Consider the following 20,307-nt stretch of genomic DNA (forward strand, 5'->3'; position numbering starts at 1 on the left):
CTCTCTCTGCCTGCCTCTCTGCCTGCTTGTGATCTCTCTCTGTCAAATAAATAAATAAAATCTTTAAAAAAAAAAAATTTATTTCTCCTATGGATATACTGCAGTTAACACAATTTACCAGTATACACTAATAAGCAATAAACTCTAACAATAAAATTTCACAAGTTCAGGGGCGCCTGGGTGGCTCAGTGGGTTAAGCCGCTGCCTTCGGCTCAGGTCATGATCCCAGGTCCTGGGTTTGAGCCCCACATCGGGCTTTCTGCTCAGCGTGTCAAATAAATAAATAAAATCTTTAAAAAAAATTTTTTTTTCACAAGTTCTCAGCTTCAGACTAAGATGATTAATTTTATAAATTACCAGGAAAAAGGAATACAGGGCCCAACTTAATACATTCAAAAACATATATTTTATCAGAAGAACAAAGTCTTAGTAAATCTAATAGTAAAAGAATTAGGAATCAGATCTATTTTTTTCACAGTTTCCTTACTTCTCCCTCCTTTTTTATTCCCTACTACCTAGAAGCTTGGTCACCAAGAAGTCCACAGAGTTAGCTATTCATTTTCAAAATAGAATTTATTTCTGTAATAAAGAATTAAAATATGGCTGTGAAAGTAGAAAATAATATAGAAAAATATTTTAAATGTGCAACAGTAATTTTAGAGTAAAGGTAGTTAAGCACTAGAGTCCATGCTCAACATCTACTTGAAAGACCAACCAGTATTTTATATATTATTAACTACAATGGAGAAAACATATCTACTTGCAATTTTAATTAACAGTTATAATTCAAAAACAGATTTATATATCTGATAAGGCCCTTGTGAAAATATAAGTATAAATCTTGAGGATATATTTTTTGAAGTTGGCTTCACTTTATAGACTGAAAAATTTACTGTCCAAAAGTCACAGGATTGCTTTATTACTAATCCATCCATATAATTAAATCAACATAGAGGAAATACCTACTTTTTGGATGAAACCAAATGTCTTGTCAATAATGCGACAAGAATATCATCTTTCATTACATTGGTATAAAAGCTGGTAAGTTCATGTATCCCCAAAGCTTGGTTTCCATCACATGGGTCTTTAGACACTAAACACAGGATGAAGAAATATCTAACGAATTCTATCCATCAGTTCCCCAAAGCTTTACTTACAGTGAAGATATAGATGTTGTTTGTATGAAGAACATGCAAAAAGAATTGGAAAATGTTTGGCTAGAGGGAAGTCAACTCTTCAGAGACTATTGTTTGCAGTTTGCAGAATAGGATAATCTTCTCTAGGAAGAATAATGTCAACATAGCAGCACTATATTCATCAGGAATCCAATGGATCTCTCATGTGACAGGAAGCCAAACCTTCTGGCTGCTCACAACATCACTCAGCTTTCCTTTAATCTTCAGGAAGTGTCTCTTGAATTCTAATCCATCACCCTATATTAGGAATAATATCCAAAAATGATATAAAAAAAGAGACTGCCATAAAATCAAACTCTCTTTAGTGGTTAAGAAGAGACAAACGTCCCTAGCTATGTCCAGCTACAATTCTCATCAGGTCCTCTTATGAAGACCAAATATCCTAGAAGAAATGGCTACATAAATAATTCCAACTTGCTTTTGGGCCACCATTCCCAACACACTGGGCTCAGAGAGAGAAACAATTACACCTTGTTATTTATATCTTTTTTTTTTTTTTTTAAAGATTTTATTTATTTATTTGACAGAGAGAGATCACAAGTAGGCAGAGAGGCAGGCAGAGAGAGAGGAAGGGAAGCAGGCTCCCCGCCAAGCAGAGAGCCCAACGTGGGGCTCAATCCCAGGACCCTGGGATCACGACCCGAGCTGAAGGCAGAGGCTTCAACCCACTGAGCCACCCAGGCGCCCCAACACCTTGTTATTTAAAGCATTGATATGTATGGACCTAAGTCACTGTTTTCCATTGGCACTGGGGGTTTAATTTAAATTTAAATTAAGCTACACAACTACACTGAAGTCTTGCCAAAATACTGTGGCAACAAAGCCAGTCATTCAGTTATGAGAAGAATTTTATTACACTAGAATCTTAATAATTTAATTCCATACTAAGCATCTAGACAATGGTAATGCAGCAAATTTCCAATTTTAGAATGTGACCTGTTTCTCCAACCTCCTTTAGGAGTCATGTACAATCTCTCAGGAAACAGAGAAAATGCTTTTTTGGTCTTATATACCAAGGCCAAACTATAACCTCAGAATCAGTAATTCCTAAAGAGATAACCAGAAATGTGAACAAGACTCTCTCTCTCTCTCTTTCTATATATATATATATGAATTATAGACTTACTTACAACAGATAAATGTTCATCAGTTATACTGTACATTTTGACAAACATAACTGTTATTAAAAAGATATATATATGGATTAAATAAGAAATTTAGAATGCTTTAAAATATTCAGGGTAATTACTGTTGGACAGTATAATTTAGGATTATTTTTATTTTTACTTATTTACATTTTCTACAAAAAACTTCTATAAGGAAAATGTCATTTGGAAAAACTATGTTTTAGAAGGATAATAACAAAACAAAAAGTTCAGAATACTGAATGAAAAATAACAAGTTACCACATATTTATAAATGCCATGTATGTAAATATAATACCATTTAAAAAATTCTACCATGGGGCGCCTGGGTGGCTCAGTGGGTTAAAGCCTCTGCTTTCGGCTCAGGTCATGATCCCAGGGTCCTGGGATCGAGCCCCGCATTGGGCTCTCTGCTCAGCAGGGAGCCTGCTTCCTCCTCTCTCTCTGCCTGCCTCTCTGCCTACTTGTGATCTCTGTCTGTCAAATAAATAAATAAAATCTTTAAAAAAAAAAAAAATTCTACCGTAATGAAGACTACCATAATGAAATAGTATTAGGTCTCTGTTCTCTCTGGATGATAAGATCAAACTTTATTCTTATTTTCTCCATTTTATATTTTCATATTTTTTAGGTTTCTACAATGAACATGTAATACTTCTTTAATATCAGCAAAACAGTTTAAAAAAAAAAAAAGTACCTTAGAAAGCCGAAAGTCAACCAAGATCTTCTCATCCATTTCTACCAAATTCACTTTGAAAATCAGTTTATTGTTTCTCCTATCAGTTGTTGATACAGTAACCTAAGGCAATAAAAATAAGGTTAGCCCAAATGACAATACCATTTGTAATACTTCTCATTTCAAGGAATGACTAAAAAACACCCTGGTATACCACAATTGTGCAACAGTGAAACTCATGTTCTGGGAAAGTACAAGATGCTTCACACACACACTGCTGGTGGGAATGCACAACAGAGCAGCTGCTTTGGAAAATCACTTGGCAGCTCCTCAAAAAAGTTAAACACAGAGTTACTATATACCTTAGCAATTCAATTAGCAGGTATATACCTAAGAAATTTAACTGAGTTAAAATGAAACCACTAAGTGGGCCCTGATCCAATATGACTGGTATCTTTGTAAGAAAAAAAAAATTAGGATACAGAGAGAGACAGATACCAGGTATGCATGTGCAAGGACGAAAGGCCAGATGAGGAAGCAGCAAGAGGGCTGCTATCTGAAAGGCAGAAGAGAGGCCTCAGAAGAGACCAAACCTCCCAGCACCTGGATCTTGGACTTCCATCTCTCAAATTGTGAAAAAATAAATTTCTGCTATTTAAGCACCTAGTCTGTGATTATTTTGTTATGACAGCCCTGGCAAAGTTCATAAAAAACTTGTACAAAAATGTTCATAGCAACATTTCTCATAATAATAGCCAAAAAGTAGAAACATCCCAAAAGTCCATCAACAGGTAAATGGTTAAATAAAATGTAGTCTTCTATCCACATAATGGAAAATTATTCTCCCATAAAAAGGAATGAAGTACTAATAAATGTAAACAACACGGATTAACCTTGAAAACATGCTAAGTAAAAGAAGAAAGATATAAAAGGCCATTTATATGATATTATATAATTCCATTTATATGAAACCTCCAAAATGGGCAGTCCATAGAAACAGAAAGTAAATCAGTGTCCGCCAGGAAATGAAGGGAGGAAAGAATGAGGAGTGACTGCCAATTGCCAGAGAGTTTATTTTTGGGGCAATGGGATGTTCTGTAATTAAATGATGATGGTAGCACAATCTTGTGAATATACCAAAACCACTAAATTACACACTTTAAAATGATTAAAGTGATGATTTTTAGGTTACATGAGTTTCACCTCAATAAACCTACCTGATTTAGAAAAAAAAAAATAGGGGCACCTGAGTGGCTCAGTGGGTTAAAACTCTGCCTTCAGCACAGGTCATGATCTCAGGGTCCTAGGATCGAGCCCTACATCAGGCTCTCTGCTCGGCAGGGAGCCTGCATCCCACCCCCCCCCCCCCCCCCCTATTATTCCCCTCTCTGTGTCAAATAAATAAATAAAATCTTTTTTAAAAATTAAAAAAATAATAATAATAAAATAAATTACCTATACAACTGAGAGGAAAATCAAGCTGGCTTCAGATTTCTGCATAGTAACAACTTCCCCTACCTTTTAATTTTGAAAGCTTACAAATCTACAAAAAAAACCTGAAAGAATCTACAATAAATAACTATATACCCTTCATTGGTCTTATCAACATAGATAAGTATATGTTTATTTGACTTTTTTTATGTGGTTGTCTTTTTTTTTTTTAAGTTTTCAACCAAGCTACTGAAAACACACTTCACTTCAACATGTTTCTTCTATGAACAAAGACATTCTCCTACAAACCACAGTATTGTGATAACACCCAAGAAATTTGGCACTGATACAAAAATATTATTTAATATAAAACCATATTCAAATTTCTCCAATTATCCCAATAATATCCTTTATATCTTTCTTTTCTTTAAATCCATGATTTAGTGAAAAATCATGCATTACATTGTTTTTCAGACCTCTTTAATATGTAATATTCACCTCTAATTATTTTTTGTAACATCAGGTGTTTTTTTTGTTTTTTGTTTTTTTTAAGATTTTATTTGTTTATTTGACAGAGATCACAAGTAGGCAGAGAGGCAGCAGAGAGAGAGAGGAGGAAGCAGGCTCCCTGCTGAGCAGAGAGCCCGATGTGGGACTCGAACCCAGGACCCTGGGATCATGACCCGAGCCGAAGACAGAGGCTTTAACCCACTGAGCCACCCAGGTGCCCTGTAACATCAGGTTTTTGAAAAGCCTAAACACATTAGAATTGCAATGTTACAAATATGCTATAATAATATAAACAACAAAAATTGGTAGGCGGGAGCAGGGGAGATGGAAGAAATACAGGATTGTTAATATATTCATCTTTCAGAGAAGGGAATCTTTCCTACTGTTACAATTTAAGTATATACAGTTTTTAAAAACATGACTTGCCTCTCTTGATATTTTTAATAAACATAAAGAAGACTTTCAATATTATTTCTTAAGGTAAAGAACATTTTACTTAAGTCTTTGCAATTTCAATTGTTTTTCTTTCTTTCTTTACTTATTTATTTTTCTGTCAGAGAGAAAGAGAGAGAGGAGGGGAGAGAGGATGAGAGCGCAAGCAGGGGGAGTGGCAGGCAGAGGAAGAAGCAGGCTCCCTGCTGAGCAAGAAGACTAAGGTGGGACTCCATCCCAGCACCCTGGGATCATAACCTGAGTCAAACATAGGCTAAACGACTAAGCCACCCAGGCGTCCCCCAGTTGTTTTTCAAAAATACTCTGATAATGATCATGTTTTACTTAAAATATTTACATTTTTCTTCAGGAAAATCTATGAAACATACCTGATTCATACAACTCTTTTTCCACTGATAGCCCAATTTCTCACAAGTCTCTTTCAGGCATTGATAAGATTTGTCTGCATCCAATTTGGTAAAAAATCGTGTCATCCTTTTAACCAAGCGCTGCCAAGGGTTCTACATGTCAGACAGAGGAAACCTGAATAAATCTGGTATCACCAAAAGCAGTCATATCATAGCTATTTGGTCTGAAAATTCTTTCTGTGACTTAAGATTCTTATACAGGAGAGCAACCTTTAATTCTCTCTTCCTTGTTAAAAAAAAAAGTGTATATGCTAAAGTGTTAATACTGTATTTCTAAGATTTATACATTTTTTTTTTAAAAAGGCTTTATGACAAAAACAAGAGGTTCTTCACCACTTATCTGAAAAAACTAAATTCCCTTACCTGTGAAGATCCTGGAGTGCCAAGTAATTGACTATTCAGGAGCATGTGATCAGGACACGTGGGTTGGGAAAAACTGATCCCTTGTACCAGTTTATCAATATATGAAGGACTGGTGTCCCATAATGAAAGACCTGTCCGTGGTTCTGGCTGGGAACTGGAATACTTCACATTTTCTTCACTGGAGCATTAAGATATGGGGAAAAAAATATATATATATATCTTCAGGTAAAATCAATCAGGCCAAAAAAAAAAAAATCAATCAGGCCTTTCTTAGACTACATTACCATTCTCACACTGATAAAAATTACATTCATTATTAAGAAAAAATATATAATGTATTATTTCATATGGGAATACTACATTCAACAACTATTTGATCTTTATTAATTAATCTTACCTAGAGGCACTATTCACTGGAGAGAAGTCCAAATTGGATTGAATGTGCTTAGAAAATCTAGTAGGAGATTCTGATACACCACCTGAAGTGACTCGGGGCCTCTTTGCCCCTAAAAAAAAAAAAATGTACATGTTGTACATGATTACGTAAGAAATGTGGTCATTATATTTATTTAAGAAATGTGGTCATTATAAACTTAGAAGGATTCACTTGTCAAATTATACATTTCACAAATCCTGACTTGTAAGTATGTTTCAAGTGTGGGATTTTATACTAAGGCCATAGTTTTAATGGTACCATTTATAGTAACAGACAATGGTCTATGAAGACAAAGAGACCAAGTTAAAAAATCAAAACATTTTAAAATAAATAATTGATGATAATGGCAATAAACATTATGAATCTACTCTATCCAACATTCTTTGCCCCCCTGAAAAAGGTACCAAGAATAATTATTACACAGAATATGATGCTACTATAAAATCATGGTTACTCCCCTTAGCTGGATCCTCAACAGTGACAGATGCTCCTTTGTTTCACTAGTCCGTTTCCTCTCCCTTTCTCCAAATGATTACTTCAAAACTTCTATACTCTTGTTAAATTCTCACAACTACCCATCCTTTCCTCCCTTCCATGCTCCTATCCAATGCCCATCCCTCTACTTATATGTGAGCCCCATACCCTCCTTTCTCTTCAGGGATCTTGATGCGCCTTCATTCCTTCTCTCTTAGACCTTCAGCCTTTTCCTCTCAACTGGAACTGTCCTTAAACCATTTAAACACACTTAATTTAGCCAAACATTTTATTTATTAATTCATTCATCCAAATATTTTATTAAGGCTACTATGCATCAGGCAGTAAGATTAAAGAAACAGCATGCTGGTATGCTGATCAGAAAGGAGAGAAAGAAAAATTAATGATGCAGGAGGAAGGCAGAAGAATTGCTAGACAACATCCCTGAGTAAGCAAAAGAGAACTGGGACTTTGTTAATATATTCATCTTTGTGCACAAGACAGATTTGACTTATATCTGGAGCAATTTATTTATAGCAACTGAGGAGAAAGCTCAGTTGAATATGAGCACAGAGGCACCTGGTCAGGTGAGTATAGATGGTGAAGAGAGCTTGTGGAAGTTCTCTTATGATTGTTTCTACTTCTCAGTGAAAACAGGAAGTACTGTCACCGGCTAAGAGTGTGGATGGGGAAGGAGGTATTAGAAGTTGGAGAAAAAAGAAAAGGTATAAAAATGCGATTTAGGAGAGTGAGGTTGTGAAAGAAGTGGAGAGTGCATTGTAATTGTCTGGCAGAGTTAAGGGCTCACTTGAGATTAGTGATCCTGAATTTAAAGTGAGCACTGTTATGTATTTTGGTCCAAATACCATCAGCTGTGCAGGTGTAAGTGTAGAACAGACAGAAGACTGGATTAAACTTGGGTTGGGTTTTGACCAGTAAGCATGATGAAGAGAGAATAGGACCAGAAAGCGGAAGCTGAATGTAAAGAAGTCATTATAATGACTGACCTTGGGATTTAAAGTAGTGAGGATGGGGGCGCCTGGGTGGCTCAGTGGGTTAAAGCCTCTGCCTTCAGCTCAGGTCATGATCCCAGGGTCCTGGGATCAAGCCCTACATCGGGGTCTCTGCTCAGCAGGGAGCCAGCTTCCTCCTCTCTCCCTGCCTGCCTCTCTGCCTACTTGTAATCTCTGTCTATCAAATAAATAAATAAAATCTTAAAAAAAAATAGGATAGAACTGAGGACCTAGTGAGGTAGCAGATAAGAGACAGTGAAAAGGAAGAAGAATTAGTGGATTGCATTTCCACTATAGGGTCAAAGGATTGCTGGAATCAGGGTACTAGAGGAGGAAACCAGAAAAAATTTTGCCAGTAGTCAAAGCAGGATACTTGAAGAGAAGATCACTAGAGAAGAGAAAAGCAAGGAAATAAAAGATCAGGATACTGGAAGAATCATCCAAATGAATATTTAAATCACCAAGAACCACAACAAAATGTACATTAATAGTCTTATTGGAGAGAGTGACAATGTGGCAGGAATTTTCATTAGGGGTTCAAAAGCTGATTGTAACAAGGATGGAACTGTGGGTGGTAATCTGATAATAAGAGATTCAAAATGAAGTTGGGGAGAAATGTAGGAAAAAGGGAGAAAGTGGCAAGGATGTCCATCCCACCCCATGTTTCAAGGGCAGGAGCATGTGAGAAAGAAAACATCTACCACTGGAGAGGAAGCCTGTGTTCCCAGGGGAGAGTTGGATTACTATTAGAACAGAATGAAAGGTAAAAGATGCATTCGGAGAATTAAAAACTCATTCATCTCCAGCCATTATCCTCTCTCCTTCCATTCACAGCCAGACTGCTTGAATGAGCTGTCTACACTCTGCTTCATTATCTCTCTTTTAGACTATAATCACTGTACTCAACAATTACTCCCACCTCTCCACCAAACCTGTTCCTGCCACAACCATGAATAACTACTGGGCAAACTTTTAGGCTGCATGTTATCAACTCACTTAACAGTATCTGCTACTATCATGCATTTTCTTCTCTTAACTTCAATTCCTCCATGTTCTCTTGATGCTCCTCCCATCTCTTTGGCTATTTTTCTCTGTTTCCCTGGCCTCTACCTACCACTTAAATGTTGGCATTGCTTAAAAAGTTTCATATGCTCAATTTCATCTACCAGTTTAAATTACCCATCTATTTGCAGAAAACACCAAATATCGACATCTCAAGTCTGGTCCTATCTCCTGAGTTACACATATACACATATCCCCTTATTAGACAGTTGTACTTCTCAGATTCAAAATATCCAAAATCAAATAAAATTTCCCCCCAATTCTATTTTTCTTGAATTATATCTCAGTAAATGGTACCATCATTTTCTGAGTTAGTCAACCCAGAAAGGAGTCCTCCTGGATTCCTCATCCTCCTTCATTTTCTACATATAAACAATCACTAGTCCTATCAATTCTAATTGGTAAATTTCTTTGGAATCTAATTCTTCCTTTCAATCCCATTGCCACTAATCTCATCCAAGGTACCATCTTCTCACATCTAGGATAAAAAATGTCAAAAACAATGAAAAAAAAAAAAGTAGCCAGAAAGATCTTTTAAAACCAAATATATAATCATGTACTTCCTGGCTTAAAAATCTCTCAAAAGATTCCTCAATGGCCTTAAGTTTAAAGTTCAAAATCCTTAATGTGGTTTAAAACGTCCCCCTCCACAATGTGGTCACTACCTAGCTTTCTAGCTTCATTTCAAACCTCTCTCCCTTCTTTATTTGCTCATCTACTCAATAAACATTTACTTAGAGCCTACAATGTACAACACACTGTGCTAACCACTGGTGACACCATGATGAACAAGCCAGACATGGTCCATGCCATACTGGCCTACTTTTAAGTTCCTCAAATGTACCACCTTCCAAATTCTAAGACTCTCCAGATGTTGCTTCCTCTGTTCAGAATCTGCCACTCATCTTGCTAGTACCCAGCAGGCTAGCTCTCCTTCAATCTTTAGACCTTCGATTTAATGTGATTTCCTCTGGAAGACAAGTTTTCTCTGTTACTTAAGACTTAGTCAAGTCAAGTTTGACTTAGTCAAACACTTAGCTATAGTATTCTGACCTTCTATTAATAAAGTTCAAAATTATTTTTTGCATTTCTGTTTTCCCCAACAGACATTATAACCAACCTACATAAAGATAGAAACCACAGACATCTTGTGTTACTGACTTGTAATACTGACTGCAAGTGTCTTTTCTTTCACAGAAAAAGATATTCGTATTTTTCAGGATATTACCTTTCTTGAGTGGTTTATTGTACCATCTATCTTTTTTGATGTCTGGGATGGTAATCCTTACTGATGGATTCTCAACTAGGATTTTATGCAGCAAAGCTGAAAATAAAATATTAATACAACATTTACAAAAGAGTCATGCAGATTAGAAACTTGTGCTGTGGAACATTTTCTCTAGTAGTCTCCTTATATCCAAATATTTCTGGGCAAGAAAAGAAATAAACCTACTACATTATTGCTTTAATTTCATGTAGTTGCTCTTTGCTACATTCTCAGATCCGATTTTTGGTTGCCTGCAAACAAGGAGAACATGAGCCAGTTGCAAATGTTTCTGCCCATGTACGACATTAACAAAAAGATACAAAAACCCTCATCAATTTTCAATACCAAAAGTTATTGTTCTAATATGTCATGTTATGTCCTCATTCACCCAGTTTTATGAGGAAAATCTACTTTCCAATAACTTTTTAAGAGAAAATAACGTAAGCAACTATCATCCTAAAGTATCTTATCTTTAAGATTTAAGAATTAAAAAATTCATACGTTTCCAAAACATAAAATTATTTTCTAATGGACCAAGGTTTAAATGAAAAACTGAAACTATAAAAACACAAAAACACAGGGAATTTTCTTCTAAGTTAGAGGTAGGGAAGACCTTTCCAAACATAACAATATAGTCAGAAAACCACAAAGCACAAAAATAATAGATTTGAATAAAAATATAAAACTTCTGCATGTGAAAATAGCATAAACAAAATAAAAATGCATGGCAAATTGTGAAAAATATCTCTAACAAATGCAAAGATCTAATGATTTTAATGTTTAAAAAAAAAAAACTCATATAAAGTATTAAGAAAATCTCCCTGGTAGAAGTGAGTAAAACAGATCATCCACAAAAATGGACAAAAAAGTTAGTAATGGCTAGCTTTGATATTAATTTTGATATTAAATTTAACTTGATATTAAATTTAAAATAAAGATAAGAAACAGTGACTATAGGAGTACCTAGGTGACTCAATCTGTTAAGCAACAGACTCCTAGTTTCCACTAAGTATGTGATTTCCGAGTCCTGAGATTGGGCCCAATGCTGGGCTCCACACTCAGTGCAGTCTGCGGAAGACACTCCCTACCCTTCCCCACTGCACACATACACCATGTGCACTCTCTCTCGAAAATAAATAAATCTTAAACTAATTAATTAAATAAAATAAATAAATCTTTGGGGCACCTGGGTGGCTTAGTCAGTTAAGTGTCTGCCTTTGGCTCAGGTTATGATGAGCCCCAAGTCAGGCTCCCTGCTCAATGGTGACCCTGCTTCTCCCTCCGCCTGCTGCTCTCCCTGCTTGTACATGCGTGCTCTCTCTTTCTGTCAAATAAATAAATAGTTTTTCAAAATAAAGTCTTTCAAAATAAATAAATAAATGAAATCTTTTTAAAAATTTAAAAATATTAACTAATGAGATTGTAATGAAATGGTACAAAGTTTCTAAAAAGCAATTTGGCCAAGTAAGCCATAATAATTAAAAACTGCCTACATCCCTAACACTTCTGGATTTGTTTTTTAATTAAATAATTTAAAGGTATGTGCATTATGTGGATGATCATCATATATGTCTTTCAGAAGTGAAAAATTAAAAAAATATACAAATCTCTAAAAAAAGTGAATTGGATGAATATAGTAAACATACCCACACAGTAATATTCCATCACGGCCTTTAAAAACAATGATGTAGACCTAAAATTATAGTCACTGGAAAAATGTCCATGACTATAGAGCATTAAGGCAAAAAAAAGGTTATAAGATAGCATATGTAGTGTGATCTCATTTTCTATAAAAACGTACATACTTATAAGTAATATTCATATATAACAAACATATATATTTGTTATACATCTTTACAACAAAGTGTAGAATTGCATATCAAAATATTAAAAGAAGCTATTTCTGAGTGCTGGGATTATACAGTTGTTGTTTTTTTTAATATTATTTTCTAATCTGCTTGCAAGGATCATAGATTACTTACATGATTATTTAAAAGTTAGAAAGAAAAAAAATAAAGAAAAATTTCAATCACCAGGCTTCATTATCTAAGAAATCAGTACTTTCAATCAACAACCCAGTTACCTAGAGGAGCTGAATCAATTTTTTTCCAAGGGTTGAGGTATGTTTTTTTTTCTTTCCAATCAGAGTATTCCTGACAACTGTCACTGGGCTGGTCCCATGGCAATTCTAAAAAAGAAACAAGTCTCAGTTTTCTGAGTGTTCACTTTATTACACAGTAAAGATTTTAAAGGAAAATAGTCAACGATACAAACCCATTAAAAGTTTCCACCAAATTAATTCAATATGGTTTTCAAACTAAGAATGCCAATTCATGTAAATTTTAGAGGAGCTTCAAAGATAAACCAATTCTGCTCTACCATTTCCAAAATTATTCACATGAATCTTAAGAGAGGCTGCTATTGTGATACTTCATTTAATTGCTATACATACCTCATTTTTAAAAAGCTTTGGGATTCAAAGTTCCAATTTAGTTATAAATAAATTCACTATTAAAACACTATCACATAGGGGATGCCTGGATGGCTCAGTCGGGTAAGCATCTGCCTTTACCTTGGGTCATGACCCCAGAGTCCTAGGATCGAGTCCTGCAGGGGGCTTCTTGCTCAGCGGGGTGTCTCCTCCCTCTCCCACTCCCCTGCTTGGGCTCCCTTTGACAAATAAAGAAAATCTTTAAAAAATAAAATAAAGGGGCACCTGGGTGGCTCAGTGGGTTAAAGCCTCTGCCTTCAGCTCAGGTCATGATCCCAGGGTCCTGAGACAGAGCCCCACATCAGGCTCTCTGATCAGGGGGGAGCCTGCTTCCCCCTCTCTCTCTCTGCTTGCCTCTCTGCCTATTGGTGATCTCTTTCAAATAAATACATAACAAAATAAAATACTATCATATAAATATGGTTCCCTTGGTTTGTTTCATTTATTTTGGTATAACAAATCTGGCTTTCCGTAGGACAGGAGTTCCATCACGATTAAAGAGCTCTTACCTCCAGCCAACATTGCCGTAAGTACTATTCCACAGGACCAAACATCAACTGGTTCTGCGTGAAATTCTTTTCTCTTTAGAAGTTCTGGAGCAACATATGGTAAAGTACCGCACATCTTGTTCAATAAACGTTCACGATTATTATGCCGAAACACCGTTGCCAAGCCAAAGTCAGAGATTTTGAGGTTATCTAAACCAAAGGAAAAATTGAATGGCACTGGATAAAAATGTTTTATAAATAGATATACTTAAAGGAATTAACATTTTATTGGAAAATCACTGGTATTACTTACAAAGTGTATAGCACTTTTCTACCTTAAAATGACAAAAAATAATTTTTTTTTTAAAGATTTTAGTTATTGGGCGCCTGGGTGGCTCAGTGGGTTAAGCCGCTGCCTTCGGCTCGGGTCGTGATCTCAGGGTCCTGGGATCGAGTCCCACATCGGGCTCTCTGCTCAGCGGGGAGCCTGCTTCCTCCTCTCTCTATGCCTGCCTCTCTGCCTGCTTGTGATCTCTCTCTGTCAAATAAATAAATAAAATCTTAAAAAAAAAATAAAATAAAAGATTTTAGTTATTAGAGAGAGAGAGCACAAGCGAGAGAGAACAAGCAGGGGGAGGGGGAGAGGGAAAGGAAGAAGCAGGCTCCCCACTGAGCAGGGAGCCCGATGTAGGGCTCTATCCCAAGACCCAGGGATCATGACCTGAACAAAGGGAGATGCTTAACTGACTGAGCCACTCAGGCACCCCAAAAAAGAAATTTTAAAAAAGAAGAAATAAAAAATATCATCACATAACTAAAACTAGAAAAAGATCTCATTATTAAAAGGCCTTATTAACTTAAGAGAAAAATCATCAATACACAAAACAGTTTGGACCAGGTTAAAGAAAGAAAACGAGTCAAAAGGGACTGCCCTTCTGGAAAAAGGGCACTCTAGTTGTGGTTGAAAGCACAGCCAAGACCTTCATCAACTTGTACAGAGGGCAGGAAAGAGACACCAATAACAGGACAGGCACAACTTTCTCAGCAGCAAATAAACCCAGCTGACAGGAAGAAAATATGTAAAGATGTACCAAAGCTTAAGATCCACAAACCACTAGAACTTCTTGTCAAAGTTTAGAAAAGAAGGAACAAAAAAATAAACAAACTGAACAAAAAAATAAAACAGAAAAGCAAAATTTCCTCTTAACTTCCCATCTTTAACACACGCAAAACTTCAGGCAGGACTTTCAACTTATTCTGTCCTTAGTGAATATTCAGCATAACTGAGCAACACTGTGCTAGCCAATGCAGGTAAATAAATTACTGAAGATTAAAAATAAACAGCCATTGAAAAAGTTATAAAAATACAAAGCATTACAAGATCTTATTGCAAGGGACTCTAATCTAATCTTAGGAGGGAGGGAAGTCCCCCTATTACGAAGGTGTCAAATGGTACAGCCTTTTTAGAGGGCAATCCGGCAATCTGGCAATTTTGAAATAGTCACTCTTTGAAATAGCAATTCCCATTTCCAGGACCACAAACACAGAAATATTCCCTAAAATTCACAAACATAAGGATATTCCTAGCAATATTATCTGTAAATAGCTTAAATATCCATCAATAAAGAAATGGTAAAATCTTACTGCACATGTATACAATGAAAACTACACTGATAAGTTGCTTTTTTAAAAAAAGGCACCTGGGTGGCTCAGTCAGCTGAGTGTCCAACTCTTGGTTGTCTCTCAGGTCATGATCTTGAGGTCCTAGGATCAAGCCCTGTGCCCAGCTCCCCAGTCAGTGCTGAATCTGCTTGTCCCTCCCCCTCTGCTCCTCCCCCTGCTTTTTCTCTCTGGAATAAATACAATCATTAAAAACAAAACAAAACTATCTGTAGTACTGACATGGAACAGGGTATAAGTGAAAAAAAAAGACAAGTGCCATAGCAAATATCCATTATAACACAACCCAATTTTTATATTGGACCTGTGCACAAATCTATAGAACAGATATTGCTGTTCTATCTCTTTAAATCTAGAAATAATTTTAATGTCCTAAAATAGGGTTTTGATTCTTTGAAAATCAAGTATATCCACACAATATAATATGTAAGACATTGATGATGTTTACCTGCATTTGAATTGGGAGGCAGCTACTCTAATTATCCTTTTAATAGCTATACATGACACAATCTTGACAAATCACTAAGATTAAGAGTGGCAAGTTATCAGTGAAAATGCTAATAGGTAACTGTAACATTCCTTGAATTTTGTTGTTTCCATATGTCTGCAACATAATACTCAGTTTAAAGACCTGCATATAATAAATTCTAAATTGAGGAGTGTGGTTATCTCTGAGAAAAAGGGAATACATTTGTGAAGGAATACAGAGGACTTGGACTATATTCGTAATGTTTTCTTTTTTAAAAAGACTATTGTTAAATATTGAGCAAGAACAAATATACATATATATTCCTTTGAAATCCCCTATAATTACTTCCCTCAATATATTCCCTTCCCTACCTTCTCAGAAGTGACTACCATTCTGATTTTTGTTTTAATACGCTCTTTTTTTTGTGATTTTCTCCATATTTGTATTTCTAAACAATATATTTGATTTTACATATTTTGAACTTACTTCATATAAATAGAAGCATACTTGTATGAATACTTCTATAAAACATACCCACGTCATTACTTGTACCTATAAATCATCCATTTCATAATTTACCTATTCCATTGTTGATAGACATTTCCGTTGTTTCCAGCGTTTTGCTATTTTACACCACTGCTTTGAGCAATGTACATAGGTTTTTTTTAAGATTTTATTTATTTTTGCATGAGAGAGAGCATGAGTCGGGGGGGCAGAGGCAGGGGGTCTGCAGCAGAGGGAGAAACAGACTCCCTGAGGAGCAGGGAGCCCGATGCTGGGCTCGATCCCAGGACTATGGGATCATGACCTGAGCCTAAGGCAGACACATAACTGACTGAGCCACCCAGGCATGCTAATGTTTTATTTTTTAAGCCAGATTGGTATATAGGTAGTTATTTTATTTTTATTTTACTATATCATATATGTTTTATATAAATTTTTATATGCCTGAACTTTTTTAAGTAAGCTCTACAGCCTGGGCACCTAGATGACTCAGTCAGTTAAGCGTCTACCCTCAGCTCAGGTCATGATCTCAGCGTTCTGGGATGGAAGCCCACATCAGGCTCCCTGCCTAGCAGGGAGTTTGCTTCTCCCTCTGCCCCTCCGCCTGCTTACGTATGCTCTCTCTCAGATAAATAAATAAAATCATTAAAAAAAAAAAAGGAAGCTCTACACCCAACATAGAGCTCAAACTCACAACCCCAAGATCAAGAGTAGCATGCTCTACCAACTGAGCCAGCCAGGAGCCCCATGCCTAAATTTTTTTTTAAGCTTTAAGTAACTGTAAAGGTTTTTATTTTTTAAAGATTTTATTTTTTTATTTGTCGGAGAGAGAGGAGCGAGAGCGAGCACAGGCAGGCAGAGGCAGAGGGAGAAGCAGGCTCCCTGACAAGCAAGGAGCCCGATGTGGGACTCGATCCCAGGATGCTGGGATCATGACGTGAGCTAAAGGCAGCTGCTTAACCAACTGAGCCACCCAGGCGTCCCTGTAAAGGTTTTTATATAACATAAATACAAAATAAAATAAAGTCCTGAAAAATAAAACCCACATGCATATTAAAAAACCATATATTCTATGATCTAACTTAAGTTTATACATACGTGGGTAAAGATGTGTATATCTCCCTCATCTTCAACCCAAATAGATTCTCTTACTATCACCATTTATAAAGAAGGACAGTAAGGAGAGAGAAGGTAAGTAATGCCAGCTTGCCCACAGCTATACACCTACTATGAGGTGGCCTAGATTAAACCTCGTTTCAAATGACTCTAAATCCTGAGCTCTTAACACTATGTTGTACTGCCTCTCACAGTTAGAAAAAAGTAATCCTTTTTCCCCAAACCCACATTTACTCCAAAAAAAAAAAAAAGGCTTAATTTGTAGATGAGGAAGGAGATGAATTGACTGTAGTATACCATCAAGGATAGCTATTAGCATTCAGAGGCGCCTGGGTGGCTCAGTCAGTTAAGCATCTGCCTTGGGCTCAGGTCATGATCCCAGAGTCCTGGGATGGAGCCCCATGTCGGGTTCTCTGCTCAGTGGGGAGTCTGCTTCTCCCTATCCCTATGCCTGTTGCTCCCCCCGCTCTTCATCAAATAAATAAATAAAATCTTTTATAAAAAAAAAACAAACATAGAAACAACCCAGGGAACAGAAAAATGGATTAACTGTAAATAATGCAGAGGACGAAAAATTTTTTTTAAAAAAGTCTATTAGCATTCAAAAAGTTAATAGAAATAGAATGAAAAATGGAAAATAAAGGAATTCTCCAACTGTGCTCTCATTTCTTGGGACTCATCAATCAATCACTCAGTTCCTTTTCCTTATACACTGAATTTTCTGAATATCTAAAATTTTGCTATGTGCCTTATAAAGCAACTTGCAGAAGCAAAATAACTTGCAGAAGCAACTTGCAGAAGCTAAGTAACCAAAGGAGGATCTTAGGCAGCTAGGCAGACAGCTTAATAAATGTTTATCTAAAAGATATTCATCAAAAATTAACAGTGGTTGGGGCGCCTTGGTGGCTCAGTGGGTTAAACCTCTGCCTTCGGCTCAGGTCATGATCTCAGGGTCCTGGGATGGAGCCTCGCATTGTGCTCTCTGCTCAGCAGGGAGCCTACTTTCCGGTTCTCTCTGCCTTCCTTTCTGCCTACTTGTGATCTCTCTCTCTGTCAAATAAATAAATAAAATTTTTTAAAAATATTTTTAAAAATTTAACAGTGGTTATAAATGATTGATGGCTTTCTGGTGATTTTTTTTTTACTTTCTTCTTATACTTTCCATCTTACTTCATTAACTAGTATTTTTATAAAGAAAAAAAAACCCAGATTTTTAGTATGAAAACAAAGTTTTCATATTCCAAATATTATTACATATTCACATCTCCATTACTTATTAAGTAAACTGGCTTTCCTTAATTCATCTCCTAGTATGAAAGCCAATTAGAGTTCAGAAAAAGGCTAGGAGGCTGATAAGAAAGTACAGTGACATGTCGTGAAAAATACTGCCAGAAACACTAAACGTTAGGGTTGGACAAGTTCTTAAAAATACTTTGGTCCAGGGCACCTAGTTGGCTCAATGGGTTAAGCCTCTGCCTTCGGCTCAGGTCATGATCTCAGGGTCCTGGGATCGAGCCCCACATCGGGCTCTCTGCTGAGCGGGGAGCCTGTTTCCTCCTCTCTCTCTCTCTCTGCCTGCCTCTCTGCGTGTCAAATAAATAAAATATTAAAAAAAAAAAAAAAAGACAGAATGGACATGCTGCCTACAAGAGACTCATTTTAGACCTACAGACACCTGCAGATTGAAACTGAAGGGACAGAGGCACCTGGGTGGCTCAGTGGTTAAGCATCTGCCTTCTGCTCAGGTTATGATCCCAGAATCCTGGGATTGAGCCCTACATTGGCTCCCTGTTCAGCCGGAAGCATGCTTCTCCCTCTCCCTTTCCCCCTGCTTATGTTCCCTCTCTGGCTGTGTCTCTCCCTGTCAAATAAATAAATAAAATCTTAGAAATAAAAAAGAAATTGAAGGGATAGAAAATCATTTATCATGTTAATGGAAGTCAAAAGAAAGGTGAAGTAGCAATACTTAGGTCAGACAAATGAGATTTTGTTTTATTTATTTTTGAAAGTAGGCTCCACACCCAGCCTGAAGACCAAAATGGGGCTTGAACTCACAGCCCTGAGATCAAAACCTGAGCTAAGATCAAGAGTCAGATGCTTAACCAATTGAGCCACCCAGGTGCCCTGAGCCAAATGAGATTTTAAGCCAAAGACTGTAACAAAAGTTGAAGAAGGGCACTATATCATAATAAAGGGGTCTACCCAACAAGAGGACCTAACAAGTATAAACATTTATGCCCCCAACTTGAGAGTACTCAATATGTAAAACAATAACAAACATAAAGGAACTCATTGATAATAATACAGTAATATAGCAAGAGACTTTAACACTCCACTTACAGCAATGGTCAGATCATCTAAGCAGAAAATCAACAAGGAAACAATGGCTTTGAATGACACACTGGCCCAAATGGACTTAAAAGATATATTCAGAACATTTCATCTTAAAGCAGCAGAATACACATTCCTTTCAAGGGCCTGGGACATTCTCCAGAACATACCACACACTGGGTCACAAATCAGGCCCAACAAATACAAAGAGACTGAGATCACACCGTGTATATTTTCTAACCACAAAACTTTGAAACCTGAAGTGAACCACAGAAAGAATTTGGAAAGACCACAAATACATGGAGATTAAAAAACACCCTACTAAAGAATGAATGGGTCAACCAGGAGATTAAAGAATAAAAAAACACATGGAAACAAATGATAATGAAAACACAACTAAGCCTTTGGGATGCAGCAAGAGCAGACTTAAGAGGGAAGTGTATAGCAATACAGGCCTACCTCAACAAGCAAGAAAAATCTCAAATAAGCAATCTAACCTTACACCTAAAGGAGCTGGAAAAAGAACAAATGAAGCCTAAAGGCAGCAAAAGAAAGGAAATAAAAAAGATTAGAGAAGAAATAAATGATACAGAAACTAAGCCTTTGGGATGCAGCAAGAGCAGACTTAAGAGGGAAGTGTATAGCAATACAGGCCTACCTCAACAAGCAAGAAAAATCTCAAATAAGCAATCTAACCTTACACCTAAAGGAGCTGGAAAAAGAACAAATGAAGCCTAAAGGCAGCAAAAGAAAGGAAATAAAAAAGATTAGAGAAGAAATAAATGATACAGAAAC

At 36.5% G+C, this 20,307-nt stretch overlaps 1 protein-coding gene across 1 annotated transcript in view; it reads right to left on the reverse strand.

The window, feature by feature from the left end:
* Positions 1-628: 628 nt before the first annotated feature.
* Positions 629-20,307, reverse strand: part of LOC111153780 (checkpoint kinase 1) — a 28,311-nt gene continuing 8,632 nt past the window's right edge. Inside the window, exons 6-13 of the mRNA XM_022513018.1 lie at positions 13,434-13,622; positions 12,517-12,621; positions 10,395-10,490; positions 6,579-6,687; positions 6,182-6,359; positions 5,780-5,911; positions 3,039-3,140; positions 629-1,433 (exon numbers count right to left, since the gene is read on the reverse strand). Coding sequence (XP_022368726.1) covers positions 1,338-1,433; positions 3,039-3,140; positions 5,780-5,911; positions 6,182-6,359; positions 6,579-6,687; positions 10,395-10,490; positions 12,517-12,621; positions 13,434-13,622 — 1,007 coding nt within the window. The 3' untranslated portion in view covers positions 629-1,337. The remainder of the gene's footprint in view (positions 1,434-3,038; positions 3,141-5,779; positions 5,912-6,181; positions 6,360-6,578; positions 6,688-10,394; positions 10,491-12,516; positions 12,622-13,433; positions 13,623-20,307) is intronic.

This window comes from Enhydra lutris, unplaced genomic scaffold (genome assembly GCF_002288905.1).
Source record: "Enhydra lutris kenyoni isolate GAN:26980312 unplaced genomic scaffold, ASM228890v2 scaffoldscaffold34, whole genome shotgun sequence".
In the NCBI taxonomy this organism is placed as follows: Eukaryota; Metazoa; Chordata; class Mammalia; order Carnivora; family Mustelidae; genus Enhydra; species Enhydra lutris.